Genomic DNA, 27,098 nt, shown 5'->3' with positions numbered 1-27,098 from the left:
ATATTCTCAGAACCTGATTTGTCTAAATAGCTTCCATGTTCCAACACAACACCATAACTCACCTGCAAAAGGTCAGAACTCACTCAAAACATTGAAGTCGTGCTTCAAAACAAAGTTAGTGTCTCATATAAAAAGTCTCTGCCCTCCAAATGAAAAGTTCCTTTGACCTCATGGAAACAATGGTGGTCAGAATGTTTAGATGTTTTTCGGGACGGCAGTGGAGCCTGGAAATGTTCCTTATATCCACATTTCAGGTTTGTCCTATTTCTTTAGTTGACCCTGAATGTTTCCTCTACTAGAATGTTCTGTTTGTCCAGTGAACTGAACACTAAACTGAATACTATCCACATGCTGATTTCATCAGTACAAGTTTCTTTTACAGTATTACACACTGCACTCACGTTTCCATGGAAACGGTTACAGTTGCCCTGTTCATGATGTACCTGAGCAGGTTCCTCCATGTTCAGACATTGTGGTAATTCTGTTGTAGTCCAGCTCTATAAATATGTTTGGTAACAGCCGTACTCATGAATAGCACCTGTCAGCTGACTGGAGATGACGTGTGATTGGTTGATGTAAGATGGGACAAACTCCTCATTGGTTAGTGAAGTTCAAGTTTCTCCTGACAGACAATTTACCAGTTTAGTGGACGTTAGAAAATACTCCATAGTACATAATGATATTCATGGTATATATGCTGACACATTTAGACAGTTAAACGGACTATTAGGGGTGGGAATCTCTTGGCACCTCATGCTTCGATCCGATTACGATTCAGAGGAATGATTCGATTATAAACCGTTTCTCGATGCAACAATTTTTTTGTGTACATTCCCATGCATGATTTAAAATAAATGAAATATGAGTTTGCTACTAAGAGTTTGCTAGTGACTTCCTACTTTTGTGATCATCATAAAAGAAAACCAACAGGTTAATTACCTTCTCTAATATGTTATTAAAGCCCCAGTCGGCAACATTTTTTTGATCATATTCACTGAAGCCGACACTATGCTCCTCGTGCACGTAGATCCTGTTATTTGTTTTGCAAAGATCGACAGCACCCGGCTCATCCTGTCCACTCAGCACCCAGGGCTGTGTTCGTGCACACACAGAGTCCCTCCCCCCTCGGGTCGTACCACTATCACAGGGGGGAGGCGGAGGGAAGTAGCAACAAGCTTCCAATTCCTCGGTTAAAAACCGAAACGTGGAGGTCCAAAACAACCAAGGAAAAGAAAACACTGGTGGAAAAGAAGGAAAAAAAGAGAGATTACGACGGTGCCCGTGATTAAACCAGAGTCAACATCGGACATGCGTTTCAAAGGTGGCGTGATCTAAGGGATTTCAAAGGGCACGGAGTGGAGGGGAAGGAGCTCGGTGGTCGTGGGCGAGGAGCCTGAGAGTTGTAAACAATTTACCAGTTTAGTGGACATTAGAAAATACTCCATACAGTGTTTCCCCTATATGCGCATCGCCACTGCTGGTTTGTCAGCGCCACGGCAAAAAGAAAAAAGAAAAAAAAAATCCTGGCCTAATTGGTTTGGAGTCACATTCAGACGCTACCTTGAATTTAAAGTTGCTAGCAGGCAGCTAGGTAAACTTGGCAGCGTGATCTGAAGCTTCCTTGGACCCACCAGCCTACTTACGATCTAGAATCTTTGACTGAAAGAGAAACATTATGTTTCTCCGACACGCACAACTAGTACTACGTTGCTATGTTGTTGCGATGTGCTTCTTTATCCTGATTGGATTATCTCCTGTGGCGGTAAACTCTTGGAACATCTGTATCTCGAGCTGTCAGCTGGCTCAGCTGTCATTCTGAAGTTATTGAAGTCCGATGATCCTCACCCAGCATCCACCAAGAAACACATTTCTGATGCATGTATTCCTATGGCGAGATCGAAATTATGTCCTGGTCCCGTTTGAATTGTGCCATGAATTTCACATGTTGTTTGTGGTTTTTAAAGATCATTTTTCATGGAAAAAGAACTCTGTTTGATAATGGTAGTGTAACACCCTTTAGTTACACACACACTGTAATCCCCAATATTTCTAGTTCAACTATGTTGAGCTATACAGTCTGATTGAGTTTTGTAGATGTAGTTCCTTTATTTCACCAGCAGGGTGCGTATTCCACACACGCAAGCGCCGCTCACAGGGCGTACCCACCAAACGCGATGAAACTTCATCGCGCGACAAGATTACATGTAAAGTCAATGCAAAGACGCGATTAGACGCTTCATCGCGCCGGGCGACGCGATGGACACGATAGCGCGATGGACGCGAAAAATTGCTTCATCGCGCCATCGCTTCATCGCGCCATCGCTCGAGTTGAAATAATTGAACTTTTGCGGCGAATTCGCGTGAAGACGCGCCGCGACAGCCTATCAGTGTTGAGATCGTCACCGACGTGCTGACGTACGGACGTCCTGGTGTTCCCTCGCTTTTTGCCGGCTTGCTGCTCCAGTGAAGAAGATGGAGGCGCAGCTCCTGCAGGAGACGGTGGAACTCGCCGAGCTCACGCCGCCTCCGTAGGGTAGCATGCACCCAGAACCGACGTCGGCGCCTAGCCCACAGACGAAGCTGGGAACTTCTCCAGAGTAGATACAGTGCAGCGATGGTGGTTATCTCAGCCATGATCGACGAGAGAATGAAATGGCGGAAGAAATGTTGTTGTTTGGGCGGGCTCGTCGCGCGACGCGATGACGCGATGCCGCGATGAGGCGTTTTTTGGCATATTGGACCGGCGTCAAAACTGGAGCGTCTAGCGCGACGCGATTTCATTTGTCGCGCGATTAAATCGCGTTCATCGCGTTTGGTGGGTACGCCCCGTCACGCTCGTAGTTCCTTGTATCCCCTGCTTGTTTCTTTCCTTCACTGATGCCGATGAGGACAGAAACTAGCCGAGAAGAGAGCTTGCTAATGTTAAATAGCTAGACTAAAAGTGGTTAAAACTTTATTTTGTCTTGAGTTATTGATCCGTGAGGTATCCACAATCCGTGAGGAGGTTTTTTTTTGGAGTACCGGACATTACCGGGTTGTTGTGTTTTGTCGAGGAAAAACTCCGGTTGGTTTTATTTTGGTGTATGAAACGATTCTGATGGCGAGCCAGAGCCCAAACCCGAGGATCGTGGAGCAGGACACCGGCTTACATGCGTGGAGGGTGTGACGTCGGAACAGCTCATCGTGCATCTGGAGAAAGCATCTATCACACCATACAGTTAAGACTCAAAAAAAAAATCACACTACCCGGGTAGATGAACAATTACATGAACAATTGCACTACCATACATTAAAGGACTAATACAAAAACTGTGGACACTGACTAAATTGGACATTTGACTATTTTTGGACTTTATTGGACTTTGTTTGTTTATTATTTTGGGCCCATTATTTCATTTGTACTTTGAACAATATTTTTCTTTTTCATTTGCACTTTAAACAACATTTTTGTGAGTTGTAAATTTGTTTATGCTGTTGGTTACAACTGAGGTTTTGAATGGTAAATACCAGGTTGAATTTACTGGGTTTTGATACATAGAGAAGATTATTAATCCAGTTATAGCTGAGCTAATTCAGTGTCGGTATTAAGAGTGGCTTTCCTGCCGATAAAGAATTGTTTTGTTACTCTTTTCTAAACTGTGGTCCACGTCATTTAAATCCTCCTTGAGCGAAACTATTTCTTCTGATTTTGGCCTAACCTTAAAAGTACATGATAGTCACCTTAGCCCATGTACTGTAGACATGTGCTACAGTAGGTTTTGTGTGAGGCCGCTTTGTGAACTACAGCTCTTCGCTGCTCTCGGCGTGAATGATATCCGTCAGTTTGAGCCAGCGATTCCTCGTCATGTCATCGGACGGGAACCGAAAGCATGAACAGCCGTACCTGCTGGAATGGAACATTCAAGAACAAAACACACCGGCATCTTCGTTTGATCGGCACTGAATGGCTGTGAGAAAGGGCGATGACTAGGGCTGTAGCAATACACTAATCTCACGATACGTACATGATATTCAACTCACGATACGATATGTATCACGATATTCAGCCAACAATACGATTCGATTTTAGACGATTCGATTTTATATGATTTGATACACTAACATCATTTTCTGAAGGATTTTAAAGGGACAGTGTAATTTTTGGTAACATCTTTTGAGTGTTCCATTGACTTGGATTGAATTAATAAAAACTGAAAGAATCAATTACACGATATATGGCTCTGACTGGACAGGGATTCTACAGCTTGCAAATGCTGGACAAAATGAATCAAAGATGTGGTGAGAAAATAAGTTACATTTATTGAAGTACAAACTGTAACTTACAAAGCAAGTACACACACACACACGCGCGTGTGCAAGCGCACACACACACACACACACACACAGAGTACGGAGTAGGCTGGCTACGGGGCGGGGGGTGGGGTTTTGGGTGTCTACAGAAACATGGCGTATTCATTTTATGAGGTTATTTACTTATCGATTTATATCGCAGAATTGATCAAATCCCTCATCCCTAGCGATGACGTGACGTCACAAAGCCACGTGTAGTCTTTCTCATTGGGTTTCTCTACAGCCTTAAAACTGAACAATTGCACAACAAACGGTCAAACTCTTCACGTGAACATTTTTAATTTAAATCCACAAACAACATATTTCTAGCAAATAATGACCAGCAAATAATTATTTTAGCTCCATTAATAGAGCTTAATTACAAGCCATTTTCCAGAAAAGCAATGTTGACAGCAATGATCTTTCTTACATTTACCACAAATACTGTTTATATTTGCTTTTTACTTTTAGGTGAAGACGGATCTGAGGAACAAGTTACAGGGAGACCATTTGGCCACTTGTATGCGGATCAGCATAAATGGGCCCCCTATACCCCAATTTAACTACAAAAGACCTTTGGAGCTTCTTTTTGAAAAGCCAAGAAAAATGAAATGCTCAGGTGCAGAGTGTAGCTCTGGCTTCAGCTACTTGTTTTAATAAATCAGGTTCAATCAAGATTGTTACGCTCGGCTCAGGGCACAACACAAAAAGAGACAGAACAACGGTTTCCATAATAATGATGAATAATATTTATTGAATGTAACCGAAGATAGTCTAGGGGTAGAAATGATCTAATGTATGGATGTGTGTCGGTCATATGTAAGTGTTTAAAAGTGGCGTGGAATGCGGTGTGTCAGCAAAGTGTCCTAACGAGAGAGAGAGAGAGAGAGCAAGAGCAAAGGAGGGTGAGGGCTTATATGCCTACACCGGCGCCAGGTGAGGCCAATCACCCCTAAGTACTCTCCGCACTGTAGGCCGTCAACCTGAAGCCGTGTGGCCACCACGAGAAACCGCAGGCGGCCCGCAGGGGGAGATGAGGGCGTCACAAAGATGCCTTGACTCTGTTGGTTGTTAGGTCATATTTGGAAGCTCAATCTGTACGTCCCCCCCCCCAAATGTCACCAGAAGTAGCCATTTAAAGGGTTATTTTTCAAAACTTTCTTCCGGGGGGTTATGCCCCTGGACCACCCTAGCGTTGCTAGGTTACCAACTCTGAGCACCACTGCCATGAATAGATTTAGGGAAAACACTGCTCCATAGTACATAATGATATTCATGGTGACACATTTAGACAGTTGAATGGACTATTGTACTCACACCATGAAAGAATTCATACATGTTTTGAAGAGAACAACTATTCAACTGATAGACAACATAATTAGTTTTGATCAGCAAGATATGTTCAATCATTAACGGTGCAAATTGTAGATAATTGTACTCTTTTGCATATATGTGCTAAAATATTTGTAATTTGTTTCAAAGAATGAGAAATGATAATCTGTTGTGAAGCAGTGGCCAGTGGTTTGGAGGTTTACACATGTTGTTTAGTGTAGGGACCTCACCATCAGGACTACAAAAAGCGGCCTACGCAGGCCCAGGAGCCTTCACATGCGGTCAGAACAAAGTGACAAAGGTGATAAAAAACTACAACCGCCATTTTGGCTTTACTTCTCACCCAGGTGCGAAGTGCAACTTCACACAACTGGTGCCCTATTGGCTGACAACCACAAGTACCCCAGGGGGTCCCCGGGAGCAGCCATGAGGCATAAAACCCGGCGCCGCCTTAAAAACGTTCTCTTCCATCGCAACACCACGTTGCAACAGGAGGTGGACTCGTCCACCGCAGCACACCGCTGCAACAGGAGACCAACTTTTAACGTCTGCAGCGTTTCCTTTGTCTTAGGCCACAGTCTTTTCCCAAACTCGCTGGACGAGCAACAGACTGTTCCCCCCCATTTTCCGCGACTCGCCCCTTTTCTTTTACTCGTTTTTGGATCCTGAGAGATCGCAGCACCCGCGCGATTCTTTGTTTGCCTGCAGAAGAGGAACACGAACGGTAACTTTATTTCAGCGACCAGCCGGAAGGATAACTTCTACGACCCGCTCCTGTCTGAAGTCAGCTGACTAAATCGCCAAGCCGTGCAATTCTATTGTTGTCCGCGGAAGGCAGCAACACAAACTGTTTTCTTCATTCGAGTCGATCATCGAGAAGCATTACTGCTACGCCCCGCTCTCGTCTGGACTCAGCCGACTCGTCGCGTCCCCCGCTGCTGCCGTGGACTCGCAAACCACAAGCCGCCGGGGCGTCAAGAAGCACCGCCGCCGCACAAGACGGACTTACGCACATCGACAAAGTAAGAGGCTATCAGTCTGGGCAGAGACATAAGTTTGATAGTGTAGGAGGTGCTTGTAATTCTTGTTAACGTGTTTTAAGTTTTGATCACGGACCGCCGAGCCCGTTGCTTTCTGTGTTGTTGTATTGAATTGCGCGCATTCTCTCTCTTTGTTCCGGCTAACGCACATGTGCACACACATACACCGCCCCCACACGTATCCTCCGCCAGCTGTTTCCGTCTCCGGACGCCAAGGAAATAGCTCCATCTGGTGGCTGTACATGGTTATCTCTCTCTCTCTCTCTCTCTCCCTCTCTCGCTATTCTATCTGACGTCAGCGGCTCCGCCCCTGAACGCTGTGAGGTATAGCTCCACCTGGTGGTCGTGCCCAGGCAACTCTATCTCTCTCTCTCTCTCTCTCTCCACACACACACACACACAACCACACACTCCACGTGTGTCTCTTCCTTTGTTTAGCTTAGCTTTGTGTGTTAGGTAGTTAGGTGATAATGCTTTGTTAATTGCAGTGTTATTGATTGTGATCATTATTACTGATTTTAATAAATCTTATTATATTATAACTAGCGGTCTCTTGTGCTTGTTGTGTATATGTCACTGGATAACAGCAGGTTGTGAAGGCTAGTGCTTGAATTTCACGCGTTTTTAATTGTTCAACTGTTTTTATACTTCTATGCCAATGATCACGATGATTGGCATGTGAGTATAAAACCTTTATATTGAGACTGAATACAGTTTTAGGTTATCTTTTCCCTGATCCCAGGGTGGTGCCCCGTTTATTCATGATTATATCATGATAATATATTAAATATAATTATTGATATCGATAGTCATATTGACATTAACTGTTGATAACCACATCTGCTCCTGCTACTACCCCAACATTAGAAAATATTCATTATCTTTTGAGAATTGTGGCAAAGCAATTGAGAAAAACTGTAAATGATGAACTGATGGTGGAATTGTTTTGAGTCCAGTTTGAATCACTGAATAGTTTCATGACATCTTTTTCTCTGGTGTCTGGTGTCTTTTCTCTCTCTCTATTTGATCTTCTATCATCTCTCCAGACTCTGTCAGGCTGCTGAATGGGACTAGTCTGTGCTCAGGCAGACTGGAGGTGAAGTCCAACCAGTCCAACCAGTGGTGGTCCTCAGTGTGTGAAGCTGACTTTGACCAGCAGGATGCAGAGGTGGTCTGTAGGGAGCTTGGCTGTGGGGCTCCTTCAGTCCTCCAGGGGGCGCTCTATGGAGACGTGGGGGCTCCAACGTGGACCAAAGAGTTCCAGTGTGGAGGCCATGAGTCTGCTCTCCTGGACTGTAGAAGCTCAGGCTCAGATAGAAACACCTGCTCACCTGGCAAAGCTGTTGGACTCACCTGCTCAGGTAGAAGAGGAGCTGCAGCTTTGATCTGGTTCATTTCTGTTCTCATCAAACTCACTTTGCTCTTTGACTGACGACTCTCTTCTTTCTGTTCAGAGCCTGATGATGTCAGGTTGGTGGGAGGAGCCAGTCGCTGTGCTGGAACACTGGAGGTGAGACAGGGAGACTGGAGACCAGTGTATGGCGGTGGCTGGACCCTGAAGGAAGCAGCTGTTGCCTGTAGAGAGCTGGACTGTGGCTCTGCTGTTTCTGTAGGACGGAGAAAGGAGTCCTCATACAGACCTGTGTGGAGGATCAAGTCTGACTTTGTTCATTCTGGATCCACTCTGAGGGAGTGTGCAACATCATTCTCCTCTTCCTCCATCCTGAATCTCACCTGCTCAGGTAAGCCCCTCAGTGACATCATCTATGACATCCTCTATGACTGTGGTTTTCAAACTAGGGCGTGCCGAGTAGGGCCCTATGATGGAATCACATATTTTGACAATGAAAATGTAATCAACTGTAAAATGTGGAATTTAATTGAATTTATAAAAGTCTTTGTTTTCTCTAATATATATATATATATATATATATATATATATATATATATAACATTATAAGCGTTTGTCGAAAGAAAAGAGAAAAAACACGTTGAGAGTCTCTCCTGTGTTTTAGTGTAATTAACGGAAACCGCTTCATCCAGTGTCTCTCCTCTCTGTCTGTTTCACAGAGGGGCGGGGCTGACACACACACACACACACACACACACACACACACACCCACACACACACACACACAGTGATTGATAGTCATGTCGAAGATGTTTATAATAAGTTTTTTCTGAGTTTTGTCATCAAATGACCCACAAGAATCCATGTGATGAGCAGCTCCAAACACAATCTGACGTTAGAAACACTGAGAAATGAACTGATTCACAACTGATAGTGAAACTTAAATAGCGGCGAGTGGATCGACAGACGCGCTGACTTCAGACACGGTGAAAGTCCATAAATGATTGCTCACACATTTGCATATTTATGCACATGTTCATGGTCTCTGAATAACTAGAATGTTTTAGGGCTGTTGGAACGAACTTCTGGAACCGAATATAATTAGAATAGTAAACAAATCAGTACTATTGGAATGTATACATGTATGTAATGAAATGAGTATATGTTTTGTTAGAAACGTGTTTTTAACACTAGGAAACCTCGTCCTCCTCGTCTTGGCCTGCCCACATAAACGGATGCTTTTGACACATGAAGTCTGATGAACAGTAAAGTTTTCTGAATCACAATCTCACCACAGAAACAGCGACAGCAGCGCACGCAGAAATAACGGCGCGGCAGCGCTCCGTGAAATGAAACAAAGATATGGACGGAGCTCTAGAAGCGATGACGTCATGACAAAGATGCATGCAATGTGGTTGTTTTACTTTCTTCATTCTTACTTATCTAGAAAGCTGTCAGCTGTTGGTAATTCAACATATTCAACATATCTGCTGAATGCACCAAGATATCTGTATGAGAGAAACCTCCACGTGTGCTGCTTCAGGAGTCCTCTGGGCCGACCACCAAGCAGCCTGAAAGGACTCCTTCTTCAGCTCCACAGCTTTCTGAGCCGCTGGTTTCCACCAGCAGGTTCTTTGGTTGCCACCATAGCAGGCACCAAAAGTGGCCACAACTCTGAGCAGCTCAGTCGGGGGCTCGTCAGTATCTCCACCCCCACGTGGAGTCCTTCACCCTGAACACCTCCTTACAGGGCTCCAGACTAACTTTATGCATTGGTTGCACTGGTGAGCCTAACTTTTTTTTTTAGGTGCACCAGCACAAAATTCAGGTGCACCCACATTTTTCATCGCGTCGCCTTTAACACCAAAAGGTCACCTTTTCATCGCTCTCCTTTTACATAATGACGCCCCCTTATGGCCTAGGTTAACTGCAGCACCATCAGCACCCAGAGCACCCGTTTTCTCCAGCCAATCTGCACACTGATGCCCAAACGCAGCAAATGCTTGCTTTGTGGCAGCATAAATTCCTCAAGAATAAAAAGATCATACAGGTCACTAGCCTATAGATTGCAAATGGAAAACTGTTTATGTGATCTTAGCCTAGCCTACTTATATTTTTACTTAGGCTATTCATTTTTAATAATATTAGGAATAGGCTACTATACAATTTCCTATTCATGATGTCTCATGCTGTAATGTGGGCCTTCAAACACTGTGCGTGTCCATGCTCCACCCGACATGTCCAATTAACATGTTGACCGGCCTCCCTTTATGCAAAATGCGGCAGTAGACAATAACGCACTCCTTCGTAGAGACTCTTCCACAAACGCACTATTACCGGCCATATTCTGACCGCACTCCCGACAATAAATGCAGTGCATTGAGTCCCTTTCTTCATCGTACATCAGCCAGGGGAATTGCTTCAACCAGTCCTGTCTGAAGGCATATTTTGGGGCTTTTTAATTAATTAATTAATTGTCTTGGGGCCAGGCTTTCTGCCTCTCTTCATTTTCAAAGAAAAGTACCGGCTCAGCTCGCTCGCATTTTTCGAACTGACACAATTTACAGCAGTGAAAAGGACCACAGCCAATCAGAGGCAAGGACCCGCCCGAGCTCTGTCTCTTATTGGTTTAGACCACGTTTCTAAACACAGCTTTATTCTCAGGAAGATAAGAGAGAATCCAAAGTTGTAACTTCTCTGTGTGGAGAGCAACGTTTGTGGAGTCTCTGAGCAGAAGGAACAGAATAGAGGATCTGCAGATGATGATGTGTTTCTGCTTGAAAACATATTGAAAGTGTTGAACAATGGATAACAGTTGTTAGAGTGTATTCATGTAAATGTGATGTAACACTGCTGCAGGCTGTGGTGTTCTAAACATGTTCTGGTGTTACAGTTTATTTCAATTTCTTTGGCTCATCTCTTGAAACTTTGTTAATATTCTCAGAACCTGATTTGTCTAAATAGCTTCCATGTTCCAACACAACACCATAACTCACCTGCAAAAGGTCAGAACTCACTCAAAACATTGAAGTCGTGCTTCAAAACAAAGTTAGTGTCTCATATAAAAAGTCTCTGCCCTCCAAATGAAAAGTTCCTTTGACCTCATGGAAACAATGGTGGTCAGAATGTTGAGATGTTTTTCAGGACGGCAGTGGAGCCTGGAAATGTTCCTTATATCCACATTTCAGGTTTGTCCTATTTATTTAGTTGACCCTGAATGTTTCCTCTACTAGAATGTTCTGTTTGTCCAGTGAACTGAACACTAAACTGAATACTATCCACATGCTGATTTCATCAGTACAAGTTTCTTTTACAGTATTACACACTGCACTCACATTTCCATGGAAACGGTTGCGTGGCAAAGTAGTTTCCCCTTGGGGATCAATAAAGTTTTCTAATCTAATCTACTCATTTGCATATATGTGCTAAAACATTTGCAATTTGTCTAAAAGAATGAGAAATGATAATCTGTTGTGAAGCAGTGGCCAGTGGTTTGGAGGTTTACACATGTTGTTTAGAAAATATTCGTTATCTTTTGAGAATTGTGGCAAAGCAATTAGAAAAACTGTAAATGATGAACTGATGGTGGAATTGTTTTGAGTCCAGTTTGAATCACTGAATAGTTTCATGACATCTTTTTCTCTGGTGTCTTGTGTCTTTTCTCTCTCTCTATTTGATCTTCTATCATCTCTCCAGACTCTGTCAGGCTGCTGAATGGGACTAGTCTGTGCTCAGGCAGACTGGAGGTGAAGTCCAACCAGTCCAACCAGTGGTGGTCCTCAGTGTGTGAAGCTGACTTTGACCAGCAGGATGCAGAGGTGGTCTGTAGGGAGCTTGGCTGTGGGGCTCCTTCAGTCCTCCAGGGGGCGCTCTATGGAGACGTGGGGGCTCCAACGTGGACCAAAGAGTTCCAGTGTGGAGGCCATGAGTCTGCTCTCCTGGACTGTAGAAGCTCAGGCTCAGATAGAAACACCTGCTCACCTGGCAAAGCTGTTGGACTCACCTGCTCAGGTAGAAGAGGAGCTGCAGCTTTGATCTGGTTCATTTCTGTTCTCATCAAACTCACTTTGCTCTTTGACTGACGACTCTCTTCTTTCTGTTCAGAGCCTGTCAGGCTGGTGGGAGGAGCCAGTCGCTGTGCTGGAACACTGGAGGTGAGACATCAGGGAGACTGGAGACCAGTGTATGGCTATGTCTGGACCCTGAAGGAAGCAGCTGTTGCCTGTAGAGAGCTGGACTGTGGCTCTGCTGTTTCTGTAGGACGGAGAAAGGAGTCCTCAGACAGACCTGTGTGGAGGATCAGGTCTGACTGTGTTCATTCTGGATCCACGCTGAGGGAGTGTGCAACATCATTCTCCTCTTCCTCCATCCTGAATCTCACCTGCTCAGGTAAGCCCCTCAGTGACATCATCTATGACATCATCTATGACAGCAGTGTTCCCAGTATGTTCCTTCCTCTGTCCCAGTGACAGTCAGTGGTTTCCACTGGACTGAACTGTAAAGTTCTCCAGGACAATGACGTCCTAGAATGTAGAGAAGTGGGCTAGTTTCTGGAAGCTTCAGACCCTCCATAGACTGCTGAGCTTCACCTGGCAGGACACACCTGTCTGTCTGTCTGTCTGTCTGTCTGTCTGTCTGTCCTTTCAGTAGAGAACTACAAACAGGAAGTAGGACCATATAACAGCTGTGCTCAGGTCATTTCACTGGCTTCCAGTCCATTTTAGAATTGATTTGTTCATGTTAATGGTGTTTTTAAGACCCTACATGGTCTGGGACCCCAATATCTCTCTGACAGGCTTGTGAGGTACCAAGCAGCCAGACCTCTCAGGTGGTCTAGAACAGGCCGTCTGGTTATTCCCCGGCTCTCCAGGAAAACTGGTGAAAGTGCCTTTAGCTTTTCATCATGGTGGGTGAGCCCCGATGCTGTTGTCCTTTTAAACTAAACTGGAAACATTCCTTTCTAGCGGCACCGTCCAGGGGCCCGTTCCAGAAAGCAGGCTCAACCAACTCTGAACTGAACCCTGAACTCTGAGTCGACCAACTCTGAGTTTTCTGTTCCAGAACAGCTGTTCTGAATTAGTTCAGTCAACTCTGAAGATGTAAACTCTGAGTTACACGCGTGCCTGCCGACTCTATAAAGCCATCATCAATGGAGCTCTGATACTACGATTCACCATGGCAACCGGGAGAGAGTAAGAGATATTACTGAGTGTTTATGTAGAAAAGGAGGTCATCCTTAGAAAGCGGAGCTACGTAACTGCATCAAAATAGAGACAGTTGGCGTGGCAGATAATCACTGCCTGACTTAATGTGTATAAATGAATGAAACAGTCGATTGATCTAAAGGTGATAAGTCTTTACTTACAGTCCCACAGCGTGACACTGGTGTAACAGTTAGCAACGCTGTCTACGGTTCAGGCGACAGAGGTTCAACTCGGTGTAATCCCCCCAGGCACAAAAAGAAAGTGGCTGCAGCTGAAAATTAAGCATAAGAATATTGCACAAATATGTAGACTAAGGCATATGATTTTAATCATATTGCACATATTAAACAGTAAATATAAGCGGCTATTTCAACAAAGAAATGTCCTTTTTCAGAAAACTCCCGTTCGCAAAAAATCTAGAGCTCTGCAAAGAATCTGGATTATGTCCACGATATGAAATGTTGAAAATGTCTGAGAATATTGTTTAGATATGTGATCGGTAGGAAAAACGGTAATTTCCTTCTAAGTAATCAAAATCCTCTCCCGACGTAAAGCTGCTAGAATCACTTTTATTTCCATATCGATGGTTGACGAGGAAAGGACGGACATTGTTTTCAGTTGGTTCAGATTTCGGAAAAAGGCAGACATGTAGGAGAAACTCAGGGTTTGTTGAAGCAAACCTGCCAGCGAGCAGGTTAGGTTCACAGAGTTGGTTACTATGGTAACTGACCTAAAGGTTGAGTTCACTCTCTCTCTGGAACGGAAAACTCAGAGTTTCCCTCTTCTCAGGGTTAACAAACTCAGAGTTTCAGGAAAACCTGCTTTCTGGAACGAGCCCCAGGAGTCTGGTTGAAGGTCTGGATTATTACTTTCATTGTGTTCTTTCTTTTTATTGGTTTTAACCTAAATGTCACCTGTTGCTTTTACTATTCTATATGTATCCTTTATCTTTTTATTGACTTGTCTTATAGATTCTAACTAGTTGGTTGCTTCTTTTCATGTATTTTTACTCCTACTTTGTAAAGAATTTGATTCACATGAATCATTTAACACATCTGGTGCTTTTATGCAAGGACCTACAGACACCCTGTGCTCAAAGAAAATATCCTCAGTAATTATGAGACATGGGATGGCTCTAATTAATTTCTTGACCTGAACCTTTAGCCAGGCCCAGCTCCATCTGCACCTCAGCCCTGACGCTAGCTGTGCTACATAGATAGCGTCTTCCTCTTTGAGCTCTCATTCTGGAAAAGAACTGTCCAGATTAAGGATCGACCGATATAGATTTTTTAGGGCCGATGCCGATACCGATTTTCTGATCATCAGTCTTGGCCGATGACCGATACGGCCTGCCAATTTTCTTGAGCTGATATTTGGAGCCAATATTACTTTTGCTCCCTGAATTTGCATGTTAAAAATGACACTGATAACAAATATTACAAGTGTCAATTTAAGATGGAATATTTATTGAACTTAAAAAAGGTGAGTTAGAACAAGAACAAGTAGTAGATAAACAAATTTAACAAATATTAACAGCAGGTGAGGTAGAACAAGTAAAGTGCTGAAAAAGTGTCAGCCAGTGCTGCAGGAGTCGTCTCGCTGAAATGCTGCCACACTGGATTGGTTTTCTGAGTCTCTGCCTTTTCTTTAAAAAGAATCAACAAAAGCACATATCAGTGTCAATCTCTTGTGCAATCATCTTACATTCATATCACCCACATTATGTTTGCATCATATGAAAGGTGGATATGGTGAACTTTACAAGGGGAAAGGCTTCCACATCTACAACACAGTCTTGATGCATTGCTTGCTGACATATTATGAAACAGATATAATCAGATCACTAAATTACTTTTGTCAACACATTTTAATAATTTACGAAAACAATAAACCTGAAAGCCATCAAAATAAAATGCTCTATTTGTAATTTAAGACTGCCATGTTTTTTTTCTACACAAAATAAAATGAGCATGTCTTCGGCTACTAGGCAACACCTAGTATGCAGAGACAACACACTAATAATAATAGGTCTGAACGAAAATGCAAAAAAAAAAAAAGCTGCCAGCAACCTCAGAACATTAAGTAGCAGAGGAAAGTAACTTGATGTCAGATGCACATTAAACAACAGACTGTTTCTGTTCTAAACTGCACAACGTTAACATGGATACATATTCAACAAAGTATATAAACATTCTCTCAAAGGTAACGCTCTCCTTCAGTCAGCTCATATATGGCTGCGAGACGTGTGTCCCACGCATGCGCACACAAACACACCATGCACCCAACCTTCCCAATCTTACTTTATTTTACGAAAATAGTTCACCGAAACGTGTTTCTGAAAACATTTTAGGCGAGAAATAAGCTATGCAGTTGCTGAATCTGTCTTTATTTTAGATCGACAATGCTCAGTTTAAAAAAAAAGCTTGCGGGAGGCGCCGTCTCTCGAAACTCGCCGCGATGGCATTACAGGGCTTCTTACATAGACAATGAATGGAAACGTCCCGCTCCGGGAAAAACGATCAGCCAAAACAGCAGTCCGCATCGGCCGACACCGATACGTTCAAAAAATGTAAAAATCGGCCGATAGTATCGGTCAGCCGATAGTCCAGTCCCTAGTCCAGATATTATCTGCTGGGTCAGCGCTCCTTCTTCATCATGACCTCTGAACTGACGTTGATTGTAGGCTAACGTTAATACACAATTCAGTCACGTTAGCTGACGTGCTAACTAGCTGACCAGCTTTCCATTATAAACTTGTTGGAAAAGGTAACGTTAGGAAAAAGGAATCACGACACACTTAAACTTCATTTAACATTAAACAGTGTATTATATCGTTGGCAGATAACGAGACTTACCTCAAAGCGAGTATCATTGAAAAGTGAAGAAGACGACGATGCCGTTATCTTGACGTTCCACCAAAGATATTTTATTGTGAAGGAGATCACACTCTGATACGCCAATAGTCTCACTCCAGTCTATGTGAAATTATGCCAACGACCCCCCCCCCCCCCCCCCCCCCTTTGGATCTACACGATTCACATGAATGACATATTTGGACTGAAAACGGTGAATTTTTCTGAAAAATATTCTATTCAATGCATTATGTAAAATAACATTCTGTTATATTAAAACGTATCAAAATATTGGTTGGAACAAGTCTGTCTTTCCCAAACTTTGGTTGTGACTTGTCCTTATCGTCCCGATGCAACCTTCCGCCCTCGTGCACACATCAAACTGTGCAGCTCTAATGTGATCATCACAGGTTAGCGGCTGCATGAGGACCATGAGGGAGAACATGGACGTCCCCACTATTCTGCAACAGCAGTGCTGTGTGAAGAGAGTGCAACACATTTCTTTGTCACACGGCTGATATGGTGTTAACGTGGCACAGTTGGTGTCTCCATGCCTTATTACGTGGAGCATCCACAGTTAGTGAAGTGTTGTGTTGTCTGCTTGTGGACCTCGGTGTCACAGTGGGACAGAGACCACATCAGCTTCACCCTTAAGCCACGAGGACACGGGAATGTGATGGAACATGGCTGCAGGCTGTGGTGTTGTAACCATGTGTTCTGGTGTTCATGATGAACTGATGGTGGAATTGTTTTGAGTCCAGTTTGAATCACTGAATAGTTTCATGACATCTTTTTCTCTGGTGTCTGGTGTCTTTTCTCTCTCTCTATTTGATCTTCTATCATCTCTCCAGACTCTGTCAGGCTGCTGAATGGGACTAGTCTGTGCTCAGGCAGACTGGAGGTGAAGTCCAACCAGTCCAACCAGTGGTGGTCCTCAGTGTGTGAAGCTGACTTTGACCAGCAGGATGCAGAGGTGGTCTGTAGGGAGCTTGGCTGTGGGGCTCCTTCAGTCCTCCAGGGGGCACTCTATGGAGACGTGGGGGCTCCAACGTGGACCAAAGAGTTCCAGTGTGGAGGCCATGAGTCTGCTCTCCTGGACTGTAGAAGCTCAGGCTCAGATAGAAACACCTGCTCACCTGGCAAAGCTGTTGGACTCACCTGCTCAGGTAGAAGAGGAGCTGCAGCTTTGATCTGGTTCATTTCTGTTCTCATCAAACTCACTTTGCTCTTTGACTGACGACTCTCTTCTTTCTGTTCAGAGCCTGATGATGTCAGGTTGGTGGGAGGAGCCAGTCGCTGTGCTGGAACACTGGAGATGAGACATCAGGGAGACTGGAGACCAGTGGATCGCTATGACTGGACCCTGAAGGGAGCAGCTGTTGCCTGTAGAGAGCTGGACTGTGGCTCTGCTGTTTCTGTAGTAGAGAGAGAGGAGTCCTCAGACAGACCTGTGTGGAGGATCAGGTCTGACTGTGTTCATTCTGGATCCACTCTGAGGGAGTGTGCAACATCATCCTCCTCTTCCTCCATCCTGAATCTCACCTGCTCAGGTAAGCCCCTCAGTGACATCATCTATGACATCATCAGTAATGTTGCTGTGTGTCACTGCTGCAGGCTGTGGTGTTCTAAACATGTTCTGGTGTTACAGTTTATTTCAATTTCTTTGGCTCATCTCTTGAAACTTTGTTAATATTCTCAGAACCTGATTTGTCTAAATAGCTTCCATGTTCCAACACAACACCATAACTCACCTGCAAAAGGTCAGAACTCACTCAAAACATTGAAGTCGTGCTTCAAAACAAAGTTAGTGTCTCATATAAAAAGTCTCTGCCCTCCAAATGAAAAGTTCCTTTGACCTCATGGAAACAATGGTGGTCAGAATGTTTAGATGTTTTTCAGGACGGCAGTGGAGCCTGGAAATGTTCCTTATATCCACATTTCAGGTTTGTCCTATTTCTTTAGTTGACCCTGAATGTTTCCTCTATTTACCAGTTTAGTGGACGTTAGAAAATACTCCATAGTACATAATGATATTCATGGTATATATGCTGACACATTTAGACAGTTAAACTGACTATTAGGGGTGGGAATCTCTTGGCACCTCATGCTTCGATCCGATTACGATTCAGAGGAATGATTCGATTATAAACCGTTTCTCGATGCAACAATTTTTTTGTGTACATTCCCATGCATGATTTAAAATAAATGAAATATGAGTTTGCTACTAAGAGTTTGCTAGTGACTTCCTACTTTTGTGATCATCATAAAAGAAAACCAACAGGTTAATTACCTTCTCTAATATGTTATTAAAGACCCAGTCGGCAACATTTTTTTGATCATATTCACTGAAGCCGACACTATGCTCCTCGTGCAAGTAGATCCTGTTATTTGTTTTGCAAAGATCGACAGCACCCGGCTCATCCTGTCCACTCAGCACCCAGGGCTGTGTTCGTGCACACACAGAGTCCCTCCCCCCTCGGGTCGTACCACTATCACAGGGGGGAGGCGGAGGGAAGTAGCAACAAGCTTCCAATTCCTCGGTTAAAAACCGAAACGAGGAGGTCCAAAACAACCAAGGAAAAGAAAACACTGGTGGAAAAGAAGGAAGAAAAGAGAGATTACGACGGTGCCCGTGATTAAACCAGAGTCAACATCGGACCCACGTTTCAAAGGTGGCGTGATCTAAGGGATTTCAAAAGGCACGGAATGGAGGGGAAGGAGCTCGGTGGTCGTGGGCGAGGAGCGTGAGAGTTGTAAACAATTTACCAGTTTAGTGGACATTAGAAAATACTCCATACAGTGTTTCCCCTATATGCGCATCGCCACTGCAGGTTTGTCAGCGCCACGGCAAAAAGAAAAAAGAAAAAAAAAATCCTGGCCTCATTGGTTTGGAGTCACATTCAGACGCTACCTTGAATTTAAAGTTGCTAGCAGGCAGCTAGGTAAACTTGGCAGCGTGATCTGAAGCTTCCTTGGACCCACCAGCCTACTTACGATCTAGAATCTTTGACTGAAAGAGAAACATTATGTTTCTCCGACACGCACAACTAGTACTACGTTGCTATGTTGTTGCGATGTGCTTCTTTATCCTGATTGGATTATCTCCTGTGGCAGTAAACTCTTGGAACGTCTGTATCTCGAGCTGTCAGCTGGCTCAGCTGTCATTCTGAAGTTATTGAAGTCCGATGATCCTCACCCAGCATCCACCAAGAAACACATTTCTGATGCATGTATTCCTATGGAGATCGAAATTATTTTCTGGTCCCGTTTGAATTGCGCCATGAATTTCACATGTTGTTTGTGGTTTTTAAAGATCATTTTTCATGGAAAAAGAACTCTGTTTGATAATGGTAGTGTAACACCCTTTAGTTACACACACACTGTAATCCCCAATATTCCTAGTTCAACTATGTTGAGCTATACAGTCTGATTGAGTTTTGTAGATGTAGTTCCTTTATTTCACCAGCAGGGTGCGTATTCCACACACGCAAGCGCCGCTCACGCTCGTAGTTCCTTGTATCCCCTGCTTGTTTCTTTCCTTCACTGATGCCGATGAGGACAGAAACTAGCCGAGAAGAGAGCTTGCTAATGTTAAATAGCTAGACTAAAAGTGGTTAAAACTTTATTTTGTCTTGAGTTATTGATCCGTGAGGTATCCACAATCCGTGAGGAGGTTTTTTTTTTGGAGTACCGGACATTACCGGGTTGTGTTTTGTTGAGGAAAAACTCCGGTTGGTTTTATTTTGGTGTATGAAACGATTCTGATGGCGAGCCAGAGCCCAAACCCGAGGAACGTGGAGCAGGACACCGGCTTACATGCGTGGAGGGTGTGACGTCGGAACAGCTCATCGTGCATCTGGAGAAAGCATCTATCACACCATACAGTTAAGACTAAAAAAAAAATCACACTACCCGGGTAGATGAACAATTACATGAACAATTGCACAACCATACATTAAAGGACTAATACAAAAACTGTGGACACTGACTAAATTGGACATTTGACTATTTTTGGACTTTATTGGACTTTGTTTGTTTATTATTTTGGGCCCATTATTTCATTTGTACTTTGAACAATATTTTTCTTTTTCATTTGCACTTTGAACAACATTTTTGTGAGTTGTAAATTTGTTTATGCTGTTGGTTACAACTGAGGTTTTGAATGGTAAATACCAGGTTGAATTTACTGGGTTTTGATACATAGAGAAGATTATTAATCCAGTTATAGCTGAGCTAATTCAGTGTCGGTATTAAGAGTGGCTTTCCTGCCAATAAAGAATTGTTTTGTTACTCTTTTCTAAACTGTGGTCCACGTCATTTAAATCCTCCTTGAGCGAAACTATTTCTTCTGATTTTGGCCTAACCTTAAAAGTACATGATAGTCACCTTAGCCCATGTACTGTAGACATGTGCTACAGTAGGTTTTGTGTGAGGCCGCTTTGTGAACTACAGCTCTTCGCTGCTCTCGGCGTGAATGATATCCGTCAGTTTGAGCCAGCGATTCCTCGTCATGTCATCGGACGGGAACCGAAAGCATGAACAGCCGTACCTGCTGGAATGGAACTTTCAAGAACAAAACACACCGGCATCTTCGTTTGATCGGCACTGAATGGCTGTGAGAAAGGGCGATGACTAGGGCTGTAGCAATACACTAATCTCACGATACGTACATGATATTCAGCTCACGATACGATATGTATCACGATATTCAGCCAACAATACGATTCGATTTTAGACGATTCGATTTTATATGCTTTGATACACTAACATCATTTTCTGAAGGATTTTAAAGGGACAGTGTAATTTTTGGTAACATCTTTTGAGTGTTCCATTGACTTGGATTGAATTAATAAAAACTGAAAGAATCAATTACACGATATATGGCTCTGACTGGACAGGGATTCTACAGCTTGCAAATGCTGGACAAAATGAATCAAAGATGTGGTGAGAAAATAAGTTACATTTATTGAAGTACAAACTGTAACTTACAAAGCAAGCACACACACACACGCGCGTGTGCAAGCGCACACACACACACACGCGCGTGTGTGCAAGCGCACACACACACACACAGAGTACGGAGTAGGCTGGCTACGGGGCAGGGGGTGGGGTTTTGGGTGTCTACAGAAACATGGCGTATTCATTTTATGAGGTTATTTACTTATCGATTTATATCGCAGAATTGATCAAATCCCTCATCCCTAGCGATGACGTGACGTCACAAAGCCACGTGTAGTCTTTCTCATTGGGTTTCTCTACAGCCTTAAAACTGAACAATTGCACAACAAACGGTCAAACTCTTCACGTGAACATTTTTAATTTAAATCCACAAACAACATATTTCTAGCAAATAATGACCAGCAAATAATTATTTTAGCTCCATTAATAGAGCTTAATTACAAGCCATTTTCCAGAAAAGCAATGTTGACAGCAATGATCTTTCTTACATTTACCACAAATACTGTTTATATTTGCTTTTTACTTTTAGGTGAAGACGGATCTGAGGAACAAGTTACAGGGAGACCATTTGGCCACTTGTATGCGGATCAGCATAAATGGGCCCCCTATACCCCAATTTAACTACAAAAGAGCTTTGGAGCTTCTTTTTGAAAAGCCAAGAAAAATGAAATGCTCAGGTGCAGAGTGTAGCTCTGGCTTCAGCTACTTGTTTTAATAAATCAGGTTCAATCAAGATTGTTACGCTCGGCTCAGGGCACAACACAAAAAGAGACAGAACAACGGTTTCCATAATAATGATGAATAATATTTATTGAATGTAACCGAAGATAGTCTAGGGGTAGAAATGATCTAATGTATGGATGTGTGTCGGTCATATGTAAGTGTTTAAAAGTGCCGTGGAATGCGGTGTGTCAGCAAAGTGTCCTAACGAGAGAGAGAGAGAGAGCAAGAGCAAAGGAGGGTGAGGGCTTATATGCCTACACCGGCGCCAGGTGAGGCCAATCACCCCTAGGGTGGTCCAGGGGCATAACCCCCCGGAAGAAAGTTTTGAAAAATAACCCTTTAAATGGCTACTTCTGGTGACATTTGGGGGGGGGGGACGTACAGATTGAGCTTCCAAATATGACCTAACAACCAACAGAGTCAAGGCATCTTTGTGACGCCCTCATCTCCCCCTGCGGGCCGCCTGCGGTTTCTCGTGGTGGCCACACGGCTTCAGGTTGACGGCCTACAGTGCGGAGAGTACCTAGCGTTGCTAGGTTACCAACTCTGAGCACCACTGCCATGAATAGATTTAGGGAAAACACTGCTCCATAGTATAATGATATTCATGGTATATATGCCGACACATTTAGACAGTTGAATGGACTATTGTACTCACACCATGAAAGAATTCATACATGTTTTGAAGAGAACAACTATTCAACTGATAGACAACATAATTAGTTTTGATCAGCAAGATATGTTCAATCATTAACGGTGCAAATTGTAGATAATTGTACTCTTTTGCATATATGTGCTAAAATATTTGCAATTTGTTTCAAAGAATGAGAAATGATAATCTGTTGTGAAGCAGTGGCCAGTGGTTTGGAGGTTTACACATGTTGTTTAGTGTAGGGACCTCACCATCAGGACTACAAAAAGCGGCCTACGCAGGCCCAGGAGCCTTCACATGCGGTCAGAACAAAGTGACAAAGGTGATAAAAAACTACAACCGCCATTTTGGCTTTACTTCTCACCCAGGTGCGAAGTGCAACTTCACACAACTGGTGCCCTATTGGCTGACAACCACAAGTACCCCAGGGGGTCCCCGGGAGCAGCCATGAGGCATAAAACCCGGCGCCGCCTTAAAAACGTTCTCTTCCATCGCAACACCACGTTGCAACAGGAGGTGGACTCGTCCACCGCAGCACACCGCTGCAACAGGAGACCAACTTTTAACGTCTGCAGCGTTTCCTTTGTCTGAGGCCACAGTCTTTTCCCAAACTCGCTGGACGAGCAACAGACTGTTCCCCCCCATTTTCCACGACTCGCCCCTTTTCTTTTACTCCTTTTTGGGGTCCTGAGAGATCGCAGCACCCGCGCGATTCTTTGTTTGCCTGCAGAAGTAACTTTATTTCAGCGACCAGCCGGAAGGATAACTTCTACGACCCGCTCCTGTCTGAAGTCAGCTGACTAAATCGCCAAGCCGTGCAATTCTATTGTTGTCCGCGGAAGGAAGCAACACAAACTGTTTTCTTCATTCGAGTCGATCATCGAGAAGCATTACTGCTACGCCCCGCTCTCGTCTGGACTCAGCCGACTCGTCGCGTCCCCCGCTGCTGCCGTGGACTCGCAAACCACAAGCCGCCGGGGCGTCAAGAAGCACCGCCCCCGCACAAGACGGACTTACGCACATCGACAAAGTAAGAGGCTATCAGTCTGGGCAGAGACATAAGTTTGATAGTGTAGGAGGTGCTTGTAATTCTTGTTAACGTGTTTTAAGTTTTGATCACGGACCGCCGAGCCCGTTGCTTTCTGTGTTGTTGTATTGAATTGCGCGCATTCTCTCTCTTTGTTCCGGCTAACGCACATGTGCACACACATACACCGCCCCCACACGTATCCTCCGCCAGCTGTTTCCGTCTCCGGACGCCAAGGAAATAGCTCCATCTGGTGACTGTACATGGCTATATCTCTCTCTCTCTCTCTCCCTCTCTCGCTATTCTATCTGACGTCAGCGGCTCCGCCCCTGAACGCTGTGAGGTATAGCTCCACCTGGTGGTCGCACCCAGGCAACTCTATCTCTCTCTCTCTCTCTCTCTCCACACACACACACACAACCACACACTCCACGTGTGTCTCTTCCTTTGTTTAGCTTAGCTTTGTGTGTTAGGTAGTTAGGTGATAATGCTTTGTTAATTGCAGTGTTATTGATTGTCATCATTATTACTGATTTTAATAAATCTTATTATATTATAACTAGCGGTCTCTTGTGCTTGTTGTGTATATGTCACTGGATAACAGCAGGTTGTGAAGGCTAGTGCTTGAATTTCACGCCTTTTTAATTGTTCAACTGTTTTTATACTTCTATGCCAATGATCACGATGATTGGCATGTGAGTATAAAACCTTTATATTGAGACTGAATACAGTTTTAGGTTATCTTTTCCCTGATCCCAGGGTGGTGCCCCGTTTATTCATGATTATATCATGATAATATATTAAATATAATTATTGATATCGATAGTCATATTGACATTAACTGTTGATAACCACATCTGCTCCTGCTACTACCCCAACATTAGAAAATATTCATTATCTTTTGAGAATTGTGGCAAAGCAATTGAGAAAAACTGTAAATGATGAACTGATGGTGGAATTGTTTTGAGTCCAGTTTGAATCACTGAATAGTTTCATGACATCTTTTTCTCTGGTGTCTGGTGTCTTTTCTCTCTCTCTATTTGATCTTCTATCATCTCTCCAGACTCTGTCAGGCTGCTGAATGGGACTAGTCTGTGCTCAGGCAGACTGGAGGTGAAGTCCAACCAGTCCAACCAGTGGTGGTCCTCAGTGTGTGAAGCTGACTTTGACCAGCAGGATGCAGAGGTGGTCTGTAGGGAGCTTGGCTGTGGGGCTCCTTCAGTCCTCCAGGGGGCGCTCTATGGAGACGTGGGGGCTCCAACGTGGACCAAAGAGTTCCAGTGTGGAGGCCATGAGTCTGCTCTCCTGGACTGTAGAAGCTCAGGCTCAGATAGAAACACCTGCTCACCTGGCAAAGCTGTTGGACTCACCTGCTCAGGTAGAAGAGGAGCTGCAGCTTTGATCTGGTTCATTTCTGTTCTCATCAAACTCACTTTGCTCTTTGACTGACGACTCTCTTCTTTCTGTTCAGAGCCTGATGATGTCAGGTTGGTGGGAGGAGCCAGTCGCTGTGCTGGAACACTGGAGGTGAGACAGGGAGACTGGAGACCAGTGTATGGCTATTACTGGACCCTGAAGGAAGCAGCTGTTGCCTGTAGAGAGCTGGACTGTGGCTCTGCTGTTTCTGTAGGAGAGAGAGAGGAGTCCTCATTCAGACCTGTGTGGAGGATCAGGTCTGACTGTGTTCATTCTGGATCCACTCTGAGGGAGTGTGCAACATCAGTCTCCTCTTCCTCCATCCTGAATCTCACCTGCTCAGGTAAGCCCCTCAGTGACATCATCTATGACATCATCTATGACAGCAGTGTTCCCAGTATGTTCCTTCCTCTGTCCCAGTGACAGTCAGTGGTTTCCACTGGACTGAACTGTAAAGTCCTCCAGGACAATGACGTCCTAGAATGTAGAGAAGTGGGCTGGTTTCTGGAAGCTTCAGACCCTCCATAGACTGCTGAGCTTCACCTGGCAGACTTGTGACATCACTTCCTGTTTCCACAGCGTATCTTGATCTCATTCTAATGTTTAACGCTAGATTATGGGCTGTAAGTCTCATGTTGTGCAATAAAAGTTTTCAAACATATCTTTTGTGTTTGATAATAATAATAACCATAATTATAATGACAATAATAAAGGTTATTTATAGCACTTATCAAAACAAGTAGTTACATCATGCTTTATGAGGCAGACATCAAGAGAGGAAAGGAGAGAATAAAATGCAACATACACACATTTCCAGATATTTATGAACAAATCTGAATAAATCCAAATGAATTCTTAAAAAATATATCAATCTGAACGTGTTCACAAACTACAGGTAGCATCTATGAAGGCTGCTGGAAAGTGTTGGACTGCACGGCAGCTTTTAGGCTCCGCCTCCTGCTGCTGCCGCCTGATCTCGTCTACTTTCCAGGCGAGGAGCAGTTCATCTCCAACGAGCCTCATGTGACCGTTCATCATCTCTCTGTCTTTACAGACCTGCTGCTGCAGCCAAACATCTCCGTGTCCTCCTCCATGGACGGGGTCTCCGAGGCCCAGCAGCAGGGGTTTCAGGCGTTCAGGCGCTCCACCTTCATCGTCTTCTGCTCCGTCCAGCCACAGTACCCAGGAGGCTCCTTCCAGCTCACCTTCACCTCCTCCAACTCAGCACACAACTACACCCAGCCAGCTGTCAATCACACTGCCCACTTCCTGTTTCCTGCTGCAGAGCCCGCCCACCAGGGACGCTACAGCTGTGTTTATCACGTCCATGTTCTTTCTCATAACTTCTCCTCTGAGAGCCGTCTGCTCTCTGTCACTGTCGTAGGTAAGCTGACTGTTCAATTCCTGATTAGCATGACTGGAAGAAGTGAAATGTAATAATATTCTTTTAGATTTAGGTTTAATCCCACAGACACAAAAAGAATGTGGCTGCAGCTGAAAATGAAGCAGAAGAATATTGTGCAAACAGGCAGCCTAAGACATATGGTTTTAATCTGATGCCAGATTGCCAGTCTGCCCATGCTCGGCAATAAACTCCTTTCTGATTCTGATTCTGAACATCGTGTCCCGACGTCAGGCTGCTCCAATCAATGTGCTTCCATATCTATTAGGTGGAAGTTTAGGTTCACTGTCTTTGTGGAACAGAGGACCCAGAGTGTCCCTCTTCTCAGGCTTAACAAACTCAGAGTTTGAACTAAACCTGCTTTCTGGAATCCAGCCCTGATCTAGTGAACAAAGTGAAACCAGGTCTGTAAATGGTGACAGCAAACAATGGACTGGAGGACAGAATGCCAGGTCCCTAGTTTGTGTTGAATGGCAGCTGTTGGAGTCATGATGAGTCATGTGATGACTGTCCATGTGTTTGATCATCAGATCTGAGACCTGTCATCATCAGATTGGTCACCGTGCCGCTGATTCTGCTGTTGGCGCAGGTCGGCCTTTACTTCTACTGTAAGGTACTGACACATGTCTGTTGTTGAGAGCACTGACTCAGTCTGTGTTCATTGACCTGGAGAGAGGAGCCATGCAGGAAGTCACATGTCTGTGTGCTGTCACGTCTCTCCAGGCCAGCAGGGGGCAGAAGCCGGGCAGACGGGAGGACGTGGAGCCGGATTACTACAACCTGGGCGTTGGTGCAGCTGAAGGAGGGCCGA

General features: G+C 44.2%; 2 protein-coding genes across 2 annotated transcripts in view; both read left to right on the top strand.

Annotated features, from left to right (window-relative positions):
- The window catches only part of LOC311010071 (uncharacterized protein), a gene marked incomplete at both ends in the record, with an annotated part of 443,514 nt that overhangs the window by 372,438 nt on the left and 43,978 nt on the right, over nt 1–27,098 (top strand). The gene's annotated exons all lie outside the window — the stretch shown is intronic.
- The window catches only part of LOC311010023 (scavenger receptor cysteine-rich type 1 protein M130-like), a gene marked incomplete at both ends in the record, with an annotated part of 42,617 nt that continues 37,559 nt past the window's right edge, over nt 22,041–27,098 (top strand). Inside the window, 2 exons of the mRNA XM_084004505.1 lie at nt 22,041–22,059; nt 24,533–24,847. Coding sequence (XP_083860631.1) covers nt 22,041–22,059; nt 24,533–24,847 — 334 coding nt within the window. The remainder of the gene's footprint in view (nt 22,060–24,532; nt 24,848–27,098) is intronic.

Source organism: Eutrigla gurnardus (assembly GCF_963514095.1).
Source record: "Eutrigla gurnardus genome assembly, chromosome: 24".
NCBI classification, from domain to species: Eukaryota; Metazoa; Chordata; class Actinopteri; order Perciformes; family Triglidae; genus Eutrigla; species Eutrigla gurnardus.
Note: the sequence above shows the minus strand (reverse complement) of the source record. Positions and strands in the feature narration are given on the sequence as shown.